Raw genomic sequence first — 21,044 nt, 5'->3', positions numbered from 1 at the left:
AGTTGCGTGATCTGATCTTGCTGTTTCTATCATGTTGAGTACAATCGTAAGATTGGCTTGAGATTAATTTATCCGTTAGGCAAGATAGAAAAGTAGTCACAAACATCTTCGTCTCATCTTTTGTGATTCCACAACATCTAGTTTCGCCATCATACGATTTAGATTATTATGAGGTGATTGATAATTCTAGGCTGTTCTTCGAGAATATAAGTCCGGGTAATAGATTGGTTCCTGTTCACCTTGATTTATCAAAAGACGAAACAAAACTCGTAGGTATTTCTGTTGGAGACAGATTTAACTATTCCAGTAGGCTTTTCTGTGTGATACAGATTTGTTTATTTAAGTCTTCGACTTTGGGTGGTAGCAACTCTTAGTTGTGGCTGAGATCAACTAAGGAATCAAGTGCGCAGTATCCTGTTGGGATCAGAGACGTAAGGAGCGCAACTGTACCTTGGATCAGTATGAGATTTATTGGGGTTCAACTACAGTCCAGACCGAAGTTAGTTTGTAGTAGGCTAGTGTCTGTAGCGGCTTAATACAATGTGTGTTCAATCTGGACTGGGTCCCGGGGTGTTTTTTCATTTGAAGTTTCCTCGTTAACAAAACTTCTGGTGTCTGTGTTATTTCTTTTCCGCATTATATTTTGTTATATAATTGAAATATCACAGGTTGTGCGTTGAATCGATCAATTGGTAAATCCAACATTTGGTTGTTGCTTGAAATTGATTGATACTTGAACATTAGTCTTTGGTACCGTTCAAGTGATTTCTCATTTATTTATTTATTTATTTTATGAAATAAGAGAGTTAAAATTACAAACCAATAAAGAACTGAGAAAATGGGAACAGAACTAAAGCTAAGGAAAAAAGAGCAAAAACTAAACAAATATGTAGTAAGGTTTCGCTGGGAACTCAAGCCTTAGCAGATTGCTTGGTTTTTTATTGAAACTCAAAGTCTGCCCATTCTACAAATGTGCCCCCTTCCTAGCAAAGTGATCAGCTGAGAAATTGATTCTCTGTAGGCATGTTTGAAAGTAATTGAGTGAATACTAGCCATAATTCTTTGCCATCTAGCCAGCAGAAACCAAGGGATATTCTTTTGCTGTAAAGCTTTTGCACACATACTAGAATCAGATTGCAGAACTAACTCGAAGGAGAGATGCTCAACTGCCCATTCTAAATCCTTGATACAAGAAATGAATTCTGCTACATAATTAGTAGTAATCCCCAAACCACCAGATTCTGCAAAAATGCTCCAACATGATTCCTTACTAAAAAACCATAGCCTGCACTGCCTGGATTTCCTCTAAAAGCCCCATCACAACATAATAATAGTTCATTCTCATTTGGCAGATAAAAGAATATTTCAAGAATTCTTGTTCTTCTCATTTCCCTTACTTGGATATTAAAGAATCGTAAGATTGATTTTTCAATATCAGTTCCCCACATAACACCTTTCAGTCTAACTTCACAGTCATGGACTTTTCTAGCAATTCTTAACTGTATTTTGGTTAACACAGGCTTCTCAGCATCATAATATATTGCATTTCTTAAGAACCATAATTCAACCATAACTGTATAAGAACTGATAATCCATAACTCTTTAATCACAGGACTAGAATTTTTATGCATTTTCAAAACATCCTCAAAATGATTTGGTTTCGGAGATAAGAAGATACCTGAGAGCCAATTCCACAAGCTGGTACTGAAATCACATTTCCACAAGATATGCTCTATATTATCTTCTTCATCATGACAAATGTAGCATCTTGAAGCAAACTGAAAACCCTTTTTCCTCAGATTCTCTTCTGTTGCACACACATTTCTAGCAATTTCCCAAACATTAGCAGATGTTGAAGGAAGCACTGCAGGATTCCATATTTTTTTATACCAGTGCAACTTAGGCTGGTGCATTCTAATATTATTGATAGCATCAGAAATAGTAAAAACCCCAGAATTACTGTTACACCAGATAAGTAAGTCTTCACCTTCTTTCAGAATAGGTAATTGATCAATATTGAAGAATTGAAGAAAGTCTTCATGAAAACATCACTGATTATCAACAATTAAATCTTGAACTTTCAAGTGATTTCTCTTGTATTCAATTAGATTCGCAGATTTCTATTTGCTTGAGTAAGTATTGAATCGAGAAATTGAGATATAACTCCTTATTATACTTTTTATTAAAATTGAGTATGACTGTCTAGTTGATTCTCTTAAAAGTATATTGGAGTTAGTCTATACAGATTTCTAAGCGAAATATTGGGTGTGGTTTTTAGACCCCCGCTTTTTCAATTGGTATCAGAGCAAGCAAACACGTTTAAAGACCTTATAAGTCTGTGTTTGTAGCGATCTGACTATATGGACAATAAGATCTCTAATAACGCAACACCAGATCAGATTTCCCCTGAGATGTTTCAAAATCCTGAGACATCTAAGAAATCTCTTGTTTCTGCCTCTGTGTCTGAATCTGAATTCAACTGGGAAAAGTGTCTTGATGAACAGTTGGATGATCTTTCAAATGAGAGTGATTCAGAAGAAGGACAAACTATTTATGAGGAATTCTTTCAATATATCAAGCTCTTTGACCATGATTTGAAAGAAAATAAGTCAACAGCTTGCTTGAGAAAATATTTGGCATCTCTCTGTCAAGAAAACAAAAAGATGGGAAAACTCTTTAAAGGTTATGATTGCGGATATAAAATTTTATAATCTACCGTTAAAGATCGAGAAGAAGACTTACGCTCAAAAAGGTCCGAGTGTGACAAACTCCTTCAAAATCTATTTGTGTTGAAAGAAAGACTTGCGGAATCTGAAGCAAGATATGGCTCTCAACAAAAATGTTTTAATGACAGAGAACTCAGTCTCCTCTCCAGAGAAGAATCGTTGGAGACTGATCTCGTTGCTTCTCTTAATAAGGTAAAATCACTGGAAGAAAATATAAAAAGATTTAATTCTAGCTCTACAAAATTATCTTCTATGCTTGGAGCATGTAAAGAATATCGTGATACACGTGGTATGTGCTATAAGGGAATAGACGCTCCAAGTACTGGTACGATTAATTTTGTTCATGCTAACAAAAACTCTTCATGTTAAAAAACTTTTCAAGCATACGACAGTCTTAGGAACAAGGATTGTACTCCTTTAAAATTAACTCGCATGAGAACAGTCAAGAACAAATCCTTTAACTGCTATTATTGCGGAAATAAAGGACATCTTGAACGAAGATGTCGTTTTCGACTGATGAATGAGAAACTTCACAACATTCTTGCATGGATGTATAAAGAAGTAATTAAACATGTCTCTCATATTTCCGGAGTAAAAGGCAGTGTCTGGAATCAAGAGAAATGTTGTGATGAGTCATTTCTAGATTATGATTTTGAGACAAAAAATGCCTACAATTGTAAAAGGAAGAATGTCAGGTGGACAGCTTACTCTTTAAATTACTCTGAGAAGAGAAAAAGGCATAGGAGAAAGAAAGAAAAGCCAAATTCCTTATCTCATTCTAAAGAAGACAGTAAACCCGAGGTGTCTGCTCCATATTTCATTCATATCAATAATCGAGTCTCGGAGCTCAAGATCAGCATAAACAGACTCAAATGGAGCATCAAAAAGGCAAGGAAAGCAGCAGGTTCAGGTATTCCTTGTTCCCCTCTGGTTAATTTTCTTTCTACTAATCCTAGTGATTTTTCTGAAAATCTTCAAGAAGGAAAGAAAGAAGAAGTCAATATTATTGATGAGCAAAAATCTCATCAAAATACAACATGACTACTCAATGTAGCATCCTTCTTGTAATATGGAAGGATGCTTATAATTCTGAAGAAACCTGTGTGTCTTGAGAAAGTAGTTGTTGTTATATTTCATTTTGTTTACGAAACGATGATTATTAAACTGTTGAGCCTTGCTCCAGTATTTTACATGATGTAATGTTTTTTGATCGTTCACTCTTGAGAATAATTTCTTGTTGATTGCCTTGTTTTTCAACAATTCTCTTATGTTCCCTTGAACTAAGAAGGTCATTCTTTGTTTAGAATGATTCTTGAGTTTTTCAAGACCTCTTCCAAAATTTAGCTCCATTTTTCTCTTGGTCTCGTACCAAGGTTGTAAACATCAGTGCACGTAAACATGACCCACGGAATGTATACGAGTATCCCTAGGGTTTCCTAAGAAACACTCACACATATATATATATATCATTCTCAGTTTTGGTACATACACGTTCTGTAACGTCAAAAGATTCACCTGATTTCTCTGTGCACAATGGATGGATGCAACAAGGAAGACAATGTTGAGAAGGGCAGGCCTATCGAGTTTCAAGAGAACCCTGTTTTCATAACCTGCTATCATGTTGTTGATCATGAAAAAATACTACCAGTTCAGATGTCATCATAACTGGTCGAAAATCTTCTTCGAGATTTTGAGGTCGTACGTGAACAACTTGGAATTGCAACAAGGAATCTTGATTTTCTGAAAAACGAACTGAAGAAAGTAACTGATGAACTCGTCCATGTTCAATCTTTGGTTGCTGGCTGTGTTTAATGTGTTTTCCGAATCATGTTCTCTAAGAGTTGTTTTTATTATCCCTAGGAAATCTTCTTATGAAAATTTTCTTCTTGTGTTTTTAGGAAGAATAACTAGAGTTTGGAATAGCCATTATTGTGATTACACATAGCTATGTCCAATGATTTTCATCTTTAATGTTTTTAGATTTATTTGTTTAAATTCTAAAGTTTGTTTGGAAGATGATTTTTGCAGTATCAATCTTTATGGTATTATATATTGCAATTTGTTATGGGATATCTGTGTTTGCGTCCGTGAACTATGATTTTCCCATACGTGGTCAAAAGTTAAGTCCTTCATATGTCAATATGCAAATATTGATAAAAGATTGAATGAACTTTTGACTTACAAAAGTTAAAGTCTTTATGTCATTATTTGATGGAAGAAAGGATAAAACTTTTGTTTACAAGGATTTTGTCTATTGTATGTCATTGTGAAAATAGTGATGGAAAATAGAATGAATCCTTGTCTATTCCACAATATTGATCTTCCCGGATCCATATTTCTTATGTATGTACTGTGCGGCTCCGTAAGTTCTCTTATGTTGAGCATTTCCGATTAAATTAATCATAGGTTCTCTTGTGGTTAATTTAATTGAGTATTTTGGATACAAATTTATATTTTTATGTGATTTGTGTTGTCTAAAGAAATCCTTCTTTTCTTGTGAAAGTAAGGTTGCTCTTGTTGTTCTTTCCGGAATGACATTTTATGGGGGAGAGTTCTTAATTGAACTTGTGCTTAATTGCCAAATCTCTGTGGGGAGTGCGGATGTGGAATATTATAGGAGTTATCTTATACCTTTATAAACTCCTTGATGAATGCATTTAGCTTTGACTATATGATTGCATCTAAAAAGTTGATATGTACTTTATTTTTGTCATGAAGTGTCTCTATGGAAATTTCATTAGGATCCCACTAGTTTTCGTACCTTTGCCAATTTTATTGACAAAAAGGGGGAGAATTAATGTGTAGTTCACATTACAGATACATATGGTTTTCGGATCATTGTCTAAGGGGGAGTGGTTTCCATGTGAGATAGAGTATTTACTAAGGGGGAGTGGTACATATTACCATAGTATTGTTGTTGAAGTTGTGATATAATTGAACTTTGATGATGTGTAATAATACTATGACACTGTATAATAATGATTGAGAGCTTTTGTTTTCTCATTGTTATGGCTACTTATTTTCAACAACGATGATGCTGAACTTACAACCTTTGGAATCATTGGAGTACTTGGAAGTGATGAAGATTCGAGTAATGTTGAAGAACAAGAGATCATGTATGTGGAAAAGAAGCTGCAAAAGTTTATTTATTTTCTATTCCATATGTATTGATAGTTTTTTCCTAAAATTGACAAAGGGGGAGATTATTAGAGCATTGCTCGATCGAACTCGCAAGCGTTGCTATCTCAAGCTTGTTTGTCAAGTTTAGTTACCAAAACTATAAGATTTATAGTCTACTAATAGCTAAGTCTCGGTCTAAGATAGAAAGTGTAGTTGAGCTCTAGACTCCACAGCGTTCATCATGCAAAGACGAAGAACTACTCAAGGAACTGGTGGAACTTCGTCGACAAAGAGGTATGTGGAGACTTGAACTTATCTATCACTCAAAAGTCTACTTTATCTCCTATCTTGAGACAAAAGTCGTATTGCTATATAGACTATAATTATACACATGTACTATTTCGAGCTGAGTTTATCTCTCTTATCTATTTCTCGAAATATGTGTTGATAATCTTTCGCTTTGGCCAAGTTAATATTTACTAGTGACGAAAGTCATGTTAGTTTCAATCACTTGAAAATCGCTTTGACGGAAAATAGTTTGTGAACAATAACTATATAACGTTCTCTAAGAATGTTTCAATGATTGAAATGCGAGTTTAGAATACATAACCATGGTTGGATATAAACAATGTGAGACAACTCATATGTGTGTAAGTCCAATATCCTTGAACCAAAGTATGCGTACTTTGCTGCTCAGGATAACTAGAACTAAAGTCTGCGTACCAATACGCATGCTGTCAGAAGTTCACATCCCGTGAATTTCTGCTGGAGTTTGTGAACTGAAAACAAACTTATTCCGGGTACTTAAGTCCGCGTACTAGTATGCATACTTAAGTAGGTTATTTTCTAAAAACAGTTTAATTCGTGAACTAAGATATTTATATTTTAAGGAATGCAATATTTGCAAACCGTGGCTATAATGATCATGAATCGATTCGAGCGAATCAAAACTATTTTTGTTTCGATTTTGTCTTGTATGCTTCTATGAGATCTAAGCAATTGAACATCTCTCTAACTAGTTCATTTGAGTCATTTGAACTAGTTGTGGTAAAGAAGAATAAGGTTGATATGAAAGTGCTCATATGGCTAACCTATGGTTAACTACTGTTGAACAAACGACTTGTACACTTTTAGGCATGGTTAATCAAACCTAAATGAAGTTATATTTCATGTGTGTATAACAAGATAAGATTCGATCTAACGGTTGAAAGATATCATCTTGAATCTAATCAGTTTTTCATCTAACGGTGAATATTGAATGCTTTGTTACCAAGGTAGCATTGATTGCAATCCCTGATTTGAAGACTATATAAAGGAGAACTCTAGCAACTGGGAAACCTAATCCCCACACTTCCTATGTGATACTAGTTATATAATCTAGAGTCGATTCTCCTTTAACCGTAGGTTTCTATCGAGACCCTGTAGGTTAACGACTTGAAGACTTCATTGGGATTGTGAAGCCAGACCAAACTATTTTCTCTGTAGTTGCGTGATCTGATCTTGTTGTTTCTATCGTGTTGAGTACAATCGTAAGATTGGTTTGATAATTAATTTCTATACAATCGTAAGATAGAAAAGTAGTTACAAACATCTTCGTCTTATCGTTTATGATTCCACAATATCTAGTTTCGTCATCATACGATTTAGATTAATTTGAGGTTATTGATAATTCTAGGCTGTTCTTCGAAAATATAAGTCCGGGTTATCGATTGGTTCCTGTTCACCTTGATTTATCAAAAGACGAAACAAAACTCGTAGGTATTTCTATGGGAGACAGATTTAACTATTCCCGCAGGCTTTTCTGTGTGATGCAGATTTGTTTACCAAAGTCTTCGACTTTGGGTGGTAGAAACTCTTAGTTGTGGGTGAGATCATCTAAGGAATCAAGTGCGTAGTATCCTGCTGGGATTAGAGACGTAAGGAGCGTAACTGTACCTTGGATCAGTATGAGATTGATTGGAGTTCAACTACAGTCCAGACCGAAGTTAGTTTGTAGTAGGCTAGTGTCTGTAGAGGCTTAATACAGTGTGTGTTCAATCTGGACTAGGTCCCGGGGTTTTTCTTCATTTGCGGTTTCCTCGTTAACAAAACTTCTGGTGTCTGTGTTATTTCTTTTACGCATTATATTTTGTTATATAATTGAAATATCATAGGTTGTGCGTTGAATCGATCAATTGGTAAATCCAACCTTTGGTTGTTGACTGAAATTGATTAATACTTGAACATTGGTCTTTGGTACCGTTCAAGTGATTTCTCTTGTATTCAATTAGACTCGCAGATTTCTATTTGCTTGAGTAAGTATTGAATCGAGAAATTGAGAGATAAATCCTTGATATACTTTTTATTAAGATTGAGTCTGACTGTCTAGTTGATTCTCTTAAAAGTATATTTGAGTTAGTCCATACAAATTGTTAAGCGAAATATTGGGTGTGGTTGTTAGACCCCCGCTTTTTCAATTAGCATTACCCTGCCTCCAACATGATGTCTATTGATTTCCTGTTAGATATTCAATCAAGATAACATAAATTTTTCTCAAACTTTGATGAATCTAAACCAAAAATTAGGTTTTTTACTCGTCAATATATTTAGCGATACCTAATCAATCTATCTCACAATAATACCGATGTTAGGACTAGTCTTAGATGAATTATGTGGTATCTCCAAATCTGGATTCGATATATAAGCTTTATACACGATCGAGATTGAAGTTTCTATCAAACCTTGTATCTGACCAACAACACTTGAATTTCCTTGTAGCAGAAGAGAAATACTTTTAGAATATACAAAAGTTATACATCGTATCAAAAAAAGATACGAGTTCTGAAACTACTAAGAAGATAACTCCATATGTGCTTGTTGAATCCCTAAAAGAAGTCTTTCAAAGTCTTACTTGGTTCTCGAAGAACCTTCGGTATTGGAGGATAATCTTTATAACAAATTACACATCGTGTAGGGGATTTAAAGTATGTGTTGCAGAATGTCTCCAATATATATATTAATCAATCAAGGCTAGGATGATTTTAGATGTAAGTAATGATTCAATGCTGCTAAGTTTAAGTTCTTTGCTCAAATACAGAAGGCATGTTTCTTTGAAGTTCTTTCTATAAGTTTGAGGTATTCAAACAATTAAGCATCAAGTAATTACCATGAGTAAATTACTTCCAAAAGATAAGTTCAAATTTTTAAAGCTAGGTGCACGCACGAAAGTCTAACTGCCTAAATCAAGATCCAAAATTTGGTTCACAGTTTAGGTCAATTCTTGAAAAGAACTAATAACGTTTTTCGCCCGAAATAAATACTAAGAATAACAACCATAAGTGTGTGAAATATTTGGTGCACAAAAGACAAGAATAAAAATTTGGTCGGTTGCACTCCCTAAATTTGGTTTAGCGAACTCAATTCAGTTTTCAAGTTTATAACCTTCAAAACTCAACTACTAGGTTCGCGAAATCAAGTACATTTTGGAATTTAGGAACTTCTCATCACTTGTAGGTTCAGGAAATTCCACCCCCGACTATTTATGGCCTAGCTGATTGCTAGAGTCGTCCTCTATTGACTTAGGTTTCCTTTGAGAAACATAATTAGGTCTACGACTAAAAGACTTCACTTGGGGATTCGTGAAGCCAGGTTCAACTATTAATACTTTGATAGTTCTTGATCATGCTTTTCTATTATCGAGGTTTTCGTAATCTCTTTTAGGCAAGATAGATAGAAATCACAGAGTTCTCTTTGTCTCAAACTTTGTGATTCCTCAAGATAGATATCTTAAAATTATTCTTAATTGATTAGTTCATAGATAGAATCCAGGTTTTTCATCTAAATAAGAATCCAGGTTTTTCATCTAAATAAGTATAAGTGTTTCGGATTTGCAAGGTTTGCTAGTTTTGTCTGTTGCAAACAGATTTCGAAACCTCGATCTTTGATCTAAAGGGAAATAAAATATACTTATATGTTAGAGGCAGATTGGTATCAAAAGTCTTCACTTAGGTTGAAGCAATTCTCATGTTGTAAAGGACGTCAGCTAAGGGAATCAATTGCGTAGATCATGCGAGGTTCAAGAGATCTAAATAGCGCCACCATAACTGAATTGCTTGGAGGGTGAATTTAGTCTAAACTGCATTCCAGTCCGAAGTCTGATAGTAGGAGGGTATCTCTAGCGGCTTAATACAGTTTGGTGTTCAAATATTGACGAGGTCCCGAGGTTTCTCAATAGTTGTTTCCTCGTTAATAAAACTTTTGGTTGTCTTGTGTTTTTCCTTTTCCTTGTTATTTTGTTTATCTTTATAATATGATTTACACAAGTACTACATATTCAATTCTTGTAGATACGTCCATATAATTATGATCAATTAAGAGATTTTTTTCTCGTAGAATTCGTATCTTGAAAGATAGATAAAAGTTTCATACTTGACAGAATTCGGATCTGGATATATCAGATACGACTAGACTGATCTTGGATAGTGATTTTTCAGATTGAAGTACTCTATTTAAATCAGGTTCACAGACTCCATTATCTAGTCTTTCTGATTGAGAAGAGATATAAATATAAAATTTATATACATATTATCAAGGATCATGAAGTTGGTCTACTTGCAATTTCATTAGGCTTTGTCCATACAGGTTATCGAACGAAAAAGTTGGTGGTGTACTTGGTACCCTCTCATCTTTAAAACCTCACTAGATAATTTTCATTTGTTATTTTATTACTTGATCTTTCTTTGCAATTCACGAAATACTGAAGTTCCAACTTTGCTTGGAAATATAGATAGATGGAAAGGAAAATAATCAGAAAGAAAAAGCGGTCTTCGTTATAAACTTTTGATGAAGTTCTTCAAATGATGTGTTCGTATGATTTTCAATCTTCAAGAGTAACTTGGATAAATCCTAAAACTCTACTACCTAAGCTAATCTAGTCCGGAGATGACTTTTGTAGGCTACAAATCAAGAAATAGTTTGGACATCTAAATTTGACAACGAACTTGACATAGGAACACACATTTGGGTTAAACCAAGCATTCTCTCTAACATTAACAACCACTCAACCTAGATTAACTTCCTAGGCTAGATACAATACAATGTTCTCTTCTCGAAATGGCTTGTCTTCTTTTATAGGTGACCTCCAAAATAACTTTATTTCGAGGAGATTGTCACTACCATTACGAAGTTAATTTATAAACATAACTACAACTAGTCACGATTGGTAATTGATAAGGGAGTTACTTCGAGATTCTTCTGAGTTTCACCAAGGGATAATGTTGTCAAGGTGTCCCGATGTCGGGTGAGACGAGTCCGAGACACGATATTAAAATTGATCTGTGCTCCTATTTCCTTCCAACTTCAAAATTTGTAGTTGGTTTTGAAATTTATTTCATTGAGATTGCAATTTTTGGGTTTTCATTTGTGTGCACCTTAATTGGGATTTTTTTTGCACTTGCATGGTGCTTCTCATATACTTCAAAGGCTATCGTTTTTTTGGTCATATGGTTTATTAAGTACGACGTCGGATTTCAGATATCGGGTTCTTAGTTTTCCATTCACTTTTTTGGAAGATTATTCCATTTATATTGGAGCATCACCTTTTCATGAAGACAACTTACCAAAATGGTCGATTGTTACGTCTTAAAAATACTATCTTATGTTTATGCAATTTTATCGGTTCAATCATTTTTGTATTTGGTTTTGTCAATTTCAATTTTTTTGCTTGTTGGAAATTACGATCTTGTATGTGCCTTTACCACTAACAAATATGTTGTTTCAATTGTGTTTTGATTCTTCAAGTACATGAAATCTATAAGTAATCCTAGTTACTATCAATGAAGAAGTAATTTTTGTATATGTGAAACAAAAAGAATTTCAACATTTAATTTCCTTTCTTATTAAGGAGATTTTACGTCTCCATTGAAAATGAGAGGATACCAAGTACACCACCAACTTTTTCGTTCTGCAATCTATATGGACAAAATCTAATATAATTGCAAGTAGATCTAAATTAAAGATCCTTAAATAATATGTATATAGTGTTTTATCTAATTTCTTACACAATCAACATGTCTAGACTAAGAAAAACTATGAACCTGATTTTATAGTAAAGTTCTTGGGTATTTCATAAATCGATATCCAAGATCAATCTAGTCGTATCCAAATCAAGAAGATCTGTATTCTGACAAGTATGAAACTTGTGATCTATCATTCCAGATACGAATTCAACAAGAACAAGTCTCGTTATCGACCACAACTAATAAGGACTAAAACCACCTAGCTATATTGATTATGTACTACTTGTTTTATAATTTTATAAATATAACACAATATAATACGAAAAGGAAAAACACAAAACACCAGAAGTTTTATTAATGAAGAAAACTGCACCTGCAGAAAAACCTCAGGACCTCATCCAACTTTGAACACCAAACTATATTAAGATGCTACAGACACTAGCCTACTATCAGACTTCAGACAGGAATGTAGTTGAGGTCGAATTAACCCCTTTTTATGTCTCTCGAACCCTGAAATCTCTACACAATTGATTCTCTTAGCTGACGTCCTTTATATCCTAAGAGTTTCCCTAACCTATGTGAAGACTTATGTTGGAAATCTTCCTCTAACAGATAAGCCTCTTTGATTTCCCTTTTAATCTAGGTTTGTAAATCTGTTTCCAACAGACACAATCTAGCATATCTTACTAATCCGGAACACTTACACTCAGTTGGCTTAGAAGTATGGTTTACTAACCACCTCTAAATTACAAATCAAAGAAGTGCTTAGATATCATCTTAAGGAATCACAAAGTCTGAGATGAAGATAACTTTGGGTTAGAGCACTGATCGGTCGAACTCGCAAGCGTTGTTATCTCAAGCTTGTTTGTCAAGTTTAGGTGATCAAAACTGTAAGTCTTGATTTCTAGTCTACTTATAGCTATGTCTCGGATTAGGATAGAATGTGTAGTTGAGATTTAGACTTCATGGTGTTCATCGATTGCAGACGAAGATCTACTGAGGAGAGCTTGGAGGAACTTCATCAACAAAAGGTATGTGGAGACTAAAACTTATCTATCACTCAGAAGTCTATTATATTTCCTATTGAGACTAAGTCGTATATATATATAGACTTTTACATTACACACATTTATTATTTCGAGATGAGTTTAACTCGCTTATATCTTTCTCGGAATATGTGTTGGAAGCTTTTTGCTTTAGCTACGTTCATCATTATTCTTGACGAGTTTAGTTGAAAACAATTAATTTGTTGGAAACTAAATAATAAGTCAAAAGATGATCATGTGAAAATTGCCTTAAAACATCTTACATAATTTGTGTGAGACAGTCATTTGATGTCGACTAGGAATGTTTCGTATTGATCATTCGATCACTTGAAAATTACTTATAAGCTAATACAGTATAACCCCTATAATAATCCGCGATAAATTAATAAATTTTGCTGGTCCCGAGTCGGGACCAACATGCTAAATTAATAATTCTCTAAATTTATAAAATAATAAAAAAAAAATTAGCTTTCTATAGGTCCCTTGGAATATATAAATTAATAACTCTCCAATTTATATAAATTACTTTTGCATTTATGCTAATTTGGTAAAGAATGATCTAAGTGTGACTTGTTTTTTCTTAAAATTGATGTCACATTGAATTTCATCTTGGATTTTTCTTGACATTAGAAGAGTTTTTGGTGTTGTCGTTTCCTGATGCAATAAAAACCTAATAAATATCTTTGCAGCTAAGATAACTTCTTTACGGGAAGGTGGTTCTGTAATTACACTTTCATCTTCGACTTCCACATCATCACTTTCGTCTTTTCCCATACGCTATAAATTATTGCTTCATCAGTCAACAAATATAAAATAATATCATTTTGAGGGAAGTTTAAAAGAAATGCAACATCCGTTCCACTGTGATAATTTAATACATTAAATTGCGCAATTCTCTAGTTCCTTTATTATCTAACGCTTCACTTGGATTCTTCGATACGGTGTCATCCATTGGACAGATCTTACAATGACGAAAACAATTTACAATGGAATAAGGTGTATTGATAAACTAATTAATATATAATTTAATAATTATTAATTTATGAGATTATTTAATATCTCGATAAATTGATATATTTTGGCGGTCCCGACGCTATTATTTTATAGGGGTTATACTGTATTTTGTGTGAGACGGCTATTGTCGTCTTTTAAGGATGTTTCAATGATTGAAATTAATGGGGGTTTAGAACAATTAACCATTGTATGGATATAGCACAATATGCATACAAGTATGCTAACTGTTGTGATATGATTCGGGTCCGGAAACCAAGTTTGCATAGTAGTATGCGAAAGGTTTTAACTATTAAAGTCCGAGAACCAAGTTTGCATACCAGTATGCAAACGGTTCTACCTGAGTTAGGTCTGGAACGATAGTATGCATACCGGTTCGCAGACTGTCAGACAAGACCAAAGTCCAGAACTTAAGATTGCGTACCCGTTTGCAAACTGAGTTGGTTTAAGTTCTAAAATCGGTTAAGTATGATTACAGACTCATAAAAAAATACATTTATAAATTAAGGAATGCAATCTTTGCAAACCATGGCTAAATGTTCATGTATTAATTCTCATGAATCAAATCCGACTTTGTTTCAATTGTGTCTTGTATACTGCTATGAGAATATAGCCAATTGAACAACTCTATGAGTAACACAATTAGATTCATTTGATTATCATTTAATATGGAAGCGTTAGATGAGTGGTTAATCCAAAAGTATTCACATGCTGGCTAACTTCGGTTAACTGTTATTAAGCCAACTCAATATACACGTTTAGGTACGGTTACCCATATCTAAATGAAGATATATTTCATTTGTGTGCAACAAGCTAAGACCATCTAACGGTGGAGAGATATTGCTTTGGTTTTAAGCAAACTTAGATTGAATCTTAAATCAGGTTTTCATCTAACAGTGAATATTGATTGCTTAAAACTATATAAGGGAGAACTCTAGCAATTGGAGAACCTAATCCTCACACCTCCTGTGTGATACTGGTTGCGACTAGAGTCGATTCTCCTTTAACCTAGGTTTTTCCTAAAACCATTATAGGTTAACACTTAAAGACTTCATTGGGATCCTGAAACCGGACCCAACTATTTTCTCTGTAGTTGCGTGTTCTGATCTTACGTGTTCTATCGTATTGAGTACTATCTTCTCTAAGATTGGCTCGAGATTTATCTCCAATAGGTAGGATATAAAAAGTAATCACAAATCTCTTCGTCTCATTCTTTGTGATTCCACAATAACTTGTTCTACTACCATATAGTTAAGTTATCGTGAGGTGATTGATATTTCTAGGCTGTTCTTCAGGATTAGAAGACCGGATTATCAATTGGTTCATGTTCACCTTGATTTATCAAAAGACAGAACAAAATTTCGTAGGTATTTCTGCGGGAGATAGATTTATCTATCAGAATAGACTTTTCCGTGGGAGACAGATTTGTTTATAAAGTCTCCGACTTTGGGTAGTAACAACTCTTAGTTGTGGGTGAGATCATCTAAGGGAATCAAGTGCGTAGAGTCCTGCTGGGATTCCGAGGCGTAAGGAACGCGATTGTACCTTAATTGGTGTAAGACTTGGTTAGGGATCAACCACATTCCAGTCCGAATTTAAATTGTAGTAGGCTAGTGTCTGTAGCGGTTTAATATAGTGTGGTGTTCAAATATGGAGTAGGTCCCGGGGTTTTTCTACATTTGCGGTTTCCTCGTTAACAAAACTTCTGGTGTTTGTGTTATTACTTTTCCGCATTATATTTTTTTATATAATTGAAATATCACAGGTTGTGCGTAGTTCAATCAATTGGTAAATCCAACCTTTGGTTATTGATTGACACTTGAACATTGGTCTTTGGTACCATTAAAGTTATTTCTCATATCAATCAGGCTCACATATTTCTATCTGTTTGATTGCAGATTGTTTTGAGAAATTGAGATATACTCTTGGATATATTTCCTTGATTGAGTCTGACTTTCTAGTTGATTCTCTTGGAATTATATTAGAGTTAGTCCATACAGATTGGCAAACGAAATATTTGGTGTGGTTGTTAGACCCCCGCTTTTTCAAGTCTATTATGTCATTATGTTAATATTGATAAAAGATAGAATGAACTTTTGGATATTCCGCAGTATTGATCTTTCCCTGGTCCACTTCTATGTGAAAGTATTGTATGGCTCCATAAGTTTTCTTATGTTGAGCGTTTCCGATTAAATTAATCATTAAGGATCTCTTGTGGTTAATTTATTCGAGTTTTCTGGGTACAATATCATGTTTCATATGATTTGTCAATGTCCAAAGAAATCCTTCTTTTCTCGTAAAAGTAAGGTCGCTCTTGTTGTTCTTTCGGGAATGACATTTTATGGGGGAGAGTTATTAATTGAACTTGTGCTTAATTGCCAAATCTTTGTAGGGAGTGTTGTTGTGGAATATTGTAGGAGTTATCTTGTATCTTTATAAACTCCTTGATGAATACACTAAGTTTCGACTATGTGAAATCATCGAAACCAAGTTGATATGTTCTCTTTTGTTCATGCATAATCTCTTTCCGAATTTCATTATGCTCCCGCTAGTTTTCGTACCTTTGCCAATTTATATTGACAAAAAGGGGGAGAATCATTTTGTAGTTCACAATACATACATATGGTTTACGGATCATTATGTAAGGGGAGGTGGTTTTCATTATGAGATGAAGTATTGACTAACGGGGAGTGATACATATCACCGTAGTATTACTGTCAAAGTTGTGATACAATTGAACTTTGATGTTGTGTTATGATACTATGACACTGCATAACAACAATTGAGAACAATTGTTTTCTTATTGTTATGGATATAGATCTTCAACGAAAATGATGCTGAGTTGAACACGTTCAGAATCACTGGAGTACTTGGAGTGACGAAGATGCAAGGAATGTTGAAGAACCAAGGAAATCAAGCATGTTGGATGAGGAGCTACAAAGTTTATTTATTTTGTAATCCATATGTATTGATAGTTTTGTCACTAAAATTGACAAGAAGGGGAGATTGTTAGAGCACTACTCGGTAGAACTCGCAAGCGTTGTTATCTCAAGATTGTTTGTCAAGTTTACGTGATCAAAAATATAAGTCTTGATTTCTAGTCTACTTATAGCTATGTCTCGGATTAGGATAAAATGTGTAGTTGAGCTTTAGACTTCACGGAGTTCATCGATTGAAGAAGAAGATCTACTGACGAGAGCTTGGAGGAACTTCATCAACAAAAGGTATGTGGAGACTAAAACTTATCTATCACTCAGAAGTATATTCTATTCTATATCCTATTGAGACTAAGTCGTATAGCTATATAGACTTTTACATTACACACATTTGATATTTTTTAGATGAGTTTAACTCGTTTATATCTTTCTCGAAATATGTGTTGGAAGCTTTTTGCTCTATCTATGTTCATCATTATTCTTGATGAGTTTAGTTGGAAACAATTTATTTGTTGGAAACTAAATAATAAGTCAAAAGATGATCATGTGAAAATTTCCTTGAAACATCTTACATGATTTGTATGAGACAGTCATTTGATGTCGACTCAGAATGTTTCGTATTGATCATTCGATCACTTGAAAATTAATTATAAGCTAATAGTTTGTGTGAGACATCTATTGTCGTCTTCTAAGGATGTTTCAATGATTGAAATGGGAGTTTAGAACAATTAACCATTGTTTGGATATATCACAGTATGCATACTAGTATGCAAACTGTTGTAGTATGATTCATATCTGGAAACCAAGTTTGCATACCAGTATGCGAATGGTTTTAACTATTAAAGTCCGGTAATCAAGTATGTATACTAGTATGAGAACAGTTATACCTGAGTTAAGTCCCGAAAGATAGTACGCGTACCCGTTTGCGAACTGTCGGAAAAGACCAAAGTCCGGAACTTAAGTTTGTGTACCCATTGCAAACTGAGTTGATTTAAGTTCTAAAATCGATTAACTATGATTTCATACTCATGAACAAATATTTATTAATAAATTAAGGAATGCAATATTTACAAACTATGGCTTAATGTTCAGAATTGATTCTTGAATAAGTACTTTGTACAATCATGAATCAAATTCGATTTTGTTTCAATTGTGTCTTGTATACTTCTATGAGAATATAAAAAATTGAACAACTCTATAAGAAACACAGTTAGATTCATTTGATTATCATTTGATCTAGAAGTGTTAGATGAATGTGGTTAATACAAAAGTGTTCATATGGCTAACTTCGGTTAGCTGTTATTGATCCAACTCAATATACACGTTTAGGTACGGTTATCCATATCTAAGTGAAGGTAAATTTCATTTGTGTGTAACAAGCTAAGACCATCTAACAATGGAGAGATATTGCTTTGGTTTTAAGAAAACTTAGCTTGAATCTTAAATCAGGTTTTCATATAACGGTAAATATTGATTGCTTTGTTTTAAAGCTATCAAACCCTGATTTGAAAATTATATAAGGGAGAACTCTAAAAACTGGAAAACTTAATCCCCACACCTTCTGTGTGATACTAGTTGCGACTAGAGTCGATTCTCCTTTAACCTAGGTTTTTCCTAAAACCATTATAGGTTAACGACTTGAAGACTTCATTCGGATTCTAAAGCCAGACCCAACTATTTTCTCTGTAGTTGCTTGTTATGATCTTACCTTTTCTATCGTATTTAGTACTATCTTCTCTAAGATTGGCTCGAGATTTATCTCTGATAGGTAAGATATAAAAAGTAATCACGAAGCTCTCTGTTCCATTCTTTGTGGTTCCACAATAACTTGTTCTATTATCATATAGTTAAGTTATTGTGAGGTGATTGATATTTCTGGGTTGTTCTTAGGGAATATAAGACTAGATTATCAATTGGTTCATGTTCACCTTGATTTATCAAAAGACGGAACAAAAACTTCATAGGTACTTCTGTGGGAGACAGATGTATCTATCAGAATAGACTTTTCTGTGGCAGACAGATTTGTTTATAAAGTCTTCGACTTTGGGTCGTAGCAAGTCTTAGTTGTGGGTGAGATCAGCTAAGAGAATCAAGTGCGTAAAGTCCTGATGGGTGATATCAGCTTAGTTGTGGGTGAGATCAACTCTTAGTTGTTTATAAACTTCATGCCGTCCTTCCCTTCACGGCTACCAAAATGAAGGTGTGCGACAATCAACGACCACCCTTCCATCTTAGATGCAAATCTCAGCCGTCCAAGGTCACCAAACAACACATGGTAACCTTTGGCCCAACGCCAAAACCCTAGTTTTGGTCACTCCCAAACCGCGCCAAGGCATGCCGGCCTTTGCTATGCGGTTACCAAAAAAAAGGCTTGCGACGATCAACGACCATCCTTCCATCTAAGATGCAAATCTTAGCCGTCTAATGTCGCCAATCAACGCATGGTAACCTTTGGCCCAAAACCCTAGTTTTGGTCACGTCCAAACCGCGCCAAGGCATGCCGGCCATGCCACATGTGCCAATGGCATGCCAGCCACCTTGTCGCGCCATACCATGCCGGCCTTCCCAAACCGCGCCAAGGCATGCCGCCATTCCACATGTGCCAATGGCATGCCGCCGGCCTTCCATCTAAGATGCAAATCTTTGTTTTGGCCACTCCCAAACCGCGCCAAGGCATGCCGCCATGCCACATGTGCCAATGGCATGCCAACCACCTTGTCGCGCCATACCATGCCGGCCTTCCCTATGCGGCTCCCAAAACAAAGGCTTGCGAAGATCAACGACCACTTTTCCATCTAAGATACATATCTTAGCCGTTCAAGGTTACCAGCTAACGCATGGCAACCTTTGGCCCGATGCTAAGCCCTAGTTTGGTCGCGCCCAAACAAAGCCAAAACCCTAACTTTTGGCCGCGCCTAAACTAAGCCATATTAAAGCCGTACCGGCCATGCTTTCATGCCACTGGATACCAAACGAAGGATTGCAATAATCAACAGCTACTCTTCCTCTCAAGATGCAAAATCTCGACCGTCGAAGGTCACCACCGAGCCGGCACGTCTCCCAAGCTCAACTTTCCGAACAACAACATGCTACATGTTTTCCACGAAAACACTCGAGACATCAACACATGTCACAAACTGGGGGATGCTCATTGGGTATTAGTTTGGCGGTTTACAGCGTGCGGCGTACACTACGCCCGTAATAAGACAGTGTCATAAGGATGAGGCGGTTAGTAAATACAAGGAGTAATAGTGAAACGCTTTCTTTTATGGAACATCAATTCCAGGCATTACCGGTTACCACCTCCTCCCATTTACTCATCTGTTTTCCATTTCTTACGAGACTAGAGTACGTTTCACTTCGACTTGTATAAATAGGTCTTACCTATTTCCACCGAACAACAAGTACATGTCAGGAAGATACAACACTCAGAAAATATTTGCTAGCTTTCCATTTGTTACCTTCCCACTTTCTGATACAAGTCGTGAAACAACTACTCTTCCAGAATCGACTATTCTGGTCTCAACACTCTCTTCGCTTCCCTCCCCAAAACAAACCATTCTCCTTCACTTCACTACAAAAAAAATGACCAAAGGCTACTTGACCAATGGTAGTGGCCTTTTCAAATCTGTAGTTGACAATCACTTTATGCAATTAATGTTAGTTGCCCAGTCTTAGTGGCGGAAAAGGTTGTTGTCTTATGTTTAAGGCAACAAGTGCGCACTGGTTAGTTGTACGCCATGTCTAAGGCTACTAGTTTGGCTTGTTGACCAACAATTGTCACCTAGTAGATAAATCCATTAATTTGTCTAGTTGTCGGTTTTTTAGCAAAAACATTAAGGCAACAACAATCTTCTAATTGTTTAATAGATTTTGCATTTAGAGACTTATCTAGTGGCCAACAACATCAAACCACTTGCTTTTATAGTAGTTATTTTATATGCCTAATAGTTTAAGACACTAATTTTTGTCTAGTTGTTCGATAGGTTACAGGTATATCATTACATGCATTTGCAAAAATATATATGCAACTAAGTTATAGTGGCCAAACCTTTATGCTATCAGTATTTCTAATAGACTCTAGTAGCCAAATGGCTAAAAGCTACCAACATCGCAGCAGTAGCCAAATCATATATATGAAACTAACTTGGGAGTGCCTAAACTTAAAAAAGACACTAGTTCTCTAGTATTTAAATAGGTAGTGCTACT

The 21,044-nt window shown here is 35.1% G+C and overlaps 1 protein-coding gene across 1 annotated transcript; it reads right to left on the bottom strand.

Annotated features, from left to right (window-relative positions):
* Positions 1 to 948: 948 nt before the first annotated feature.
* Positions 949 to 1,913, bottom strand: LOC113359187. The gene is made up of 2 exons (XM_026602861.1): positions 1,398 to 1,913; positions 949 to 1,305 (listed from the first exon to the last, which is right to left on the bottom strand). The coding sequence occupies exons 1-2, from the start codon at positions 1,911 to 1,913 to the stop codon at positions 949 to 951; spliced, it is 873 nt and encodes a 290-aa protein (XP_026458646.1).
* Positions 1,914 to 21,044: the final 19,131 nt, after the last annotated feature.

This window comes from Papaver somniferum, chromosome 3 (genome assembly GCF_003573695.1).
Source record: "Papaver somniferum cultivar HN1 chromosome 3, ASM357369v1, whole genome shotgun sequence".
NCBI classification, from domain to species: domain Eukaryota; kingdom Viridiplantae; phylum Streptophyta; class Magnoliopsida; order Ranunculales; family Papaveraceae; genus Papaver; species Papaver somniferum.
Note: the sequence above shows the minus strand (reverse complement) of the source record. Positions and strands in the feature narration are given on the sequence as shown.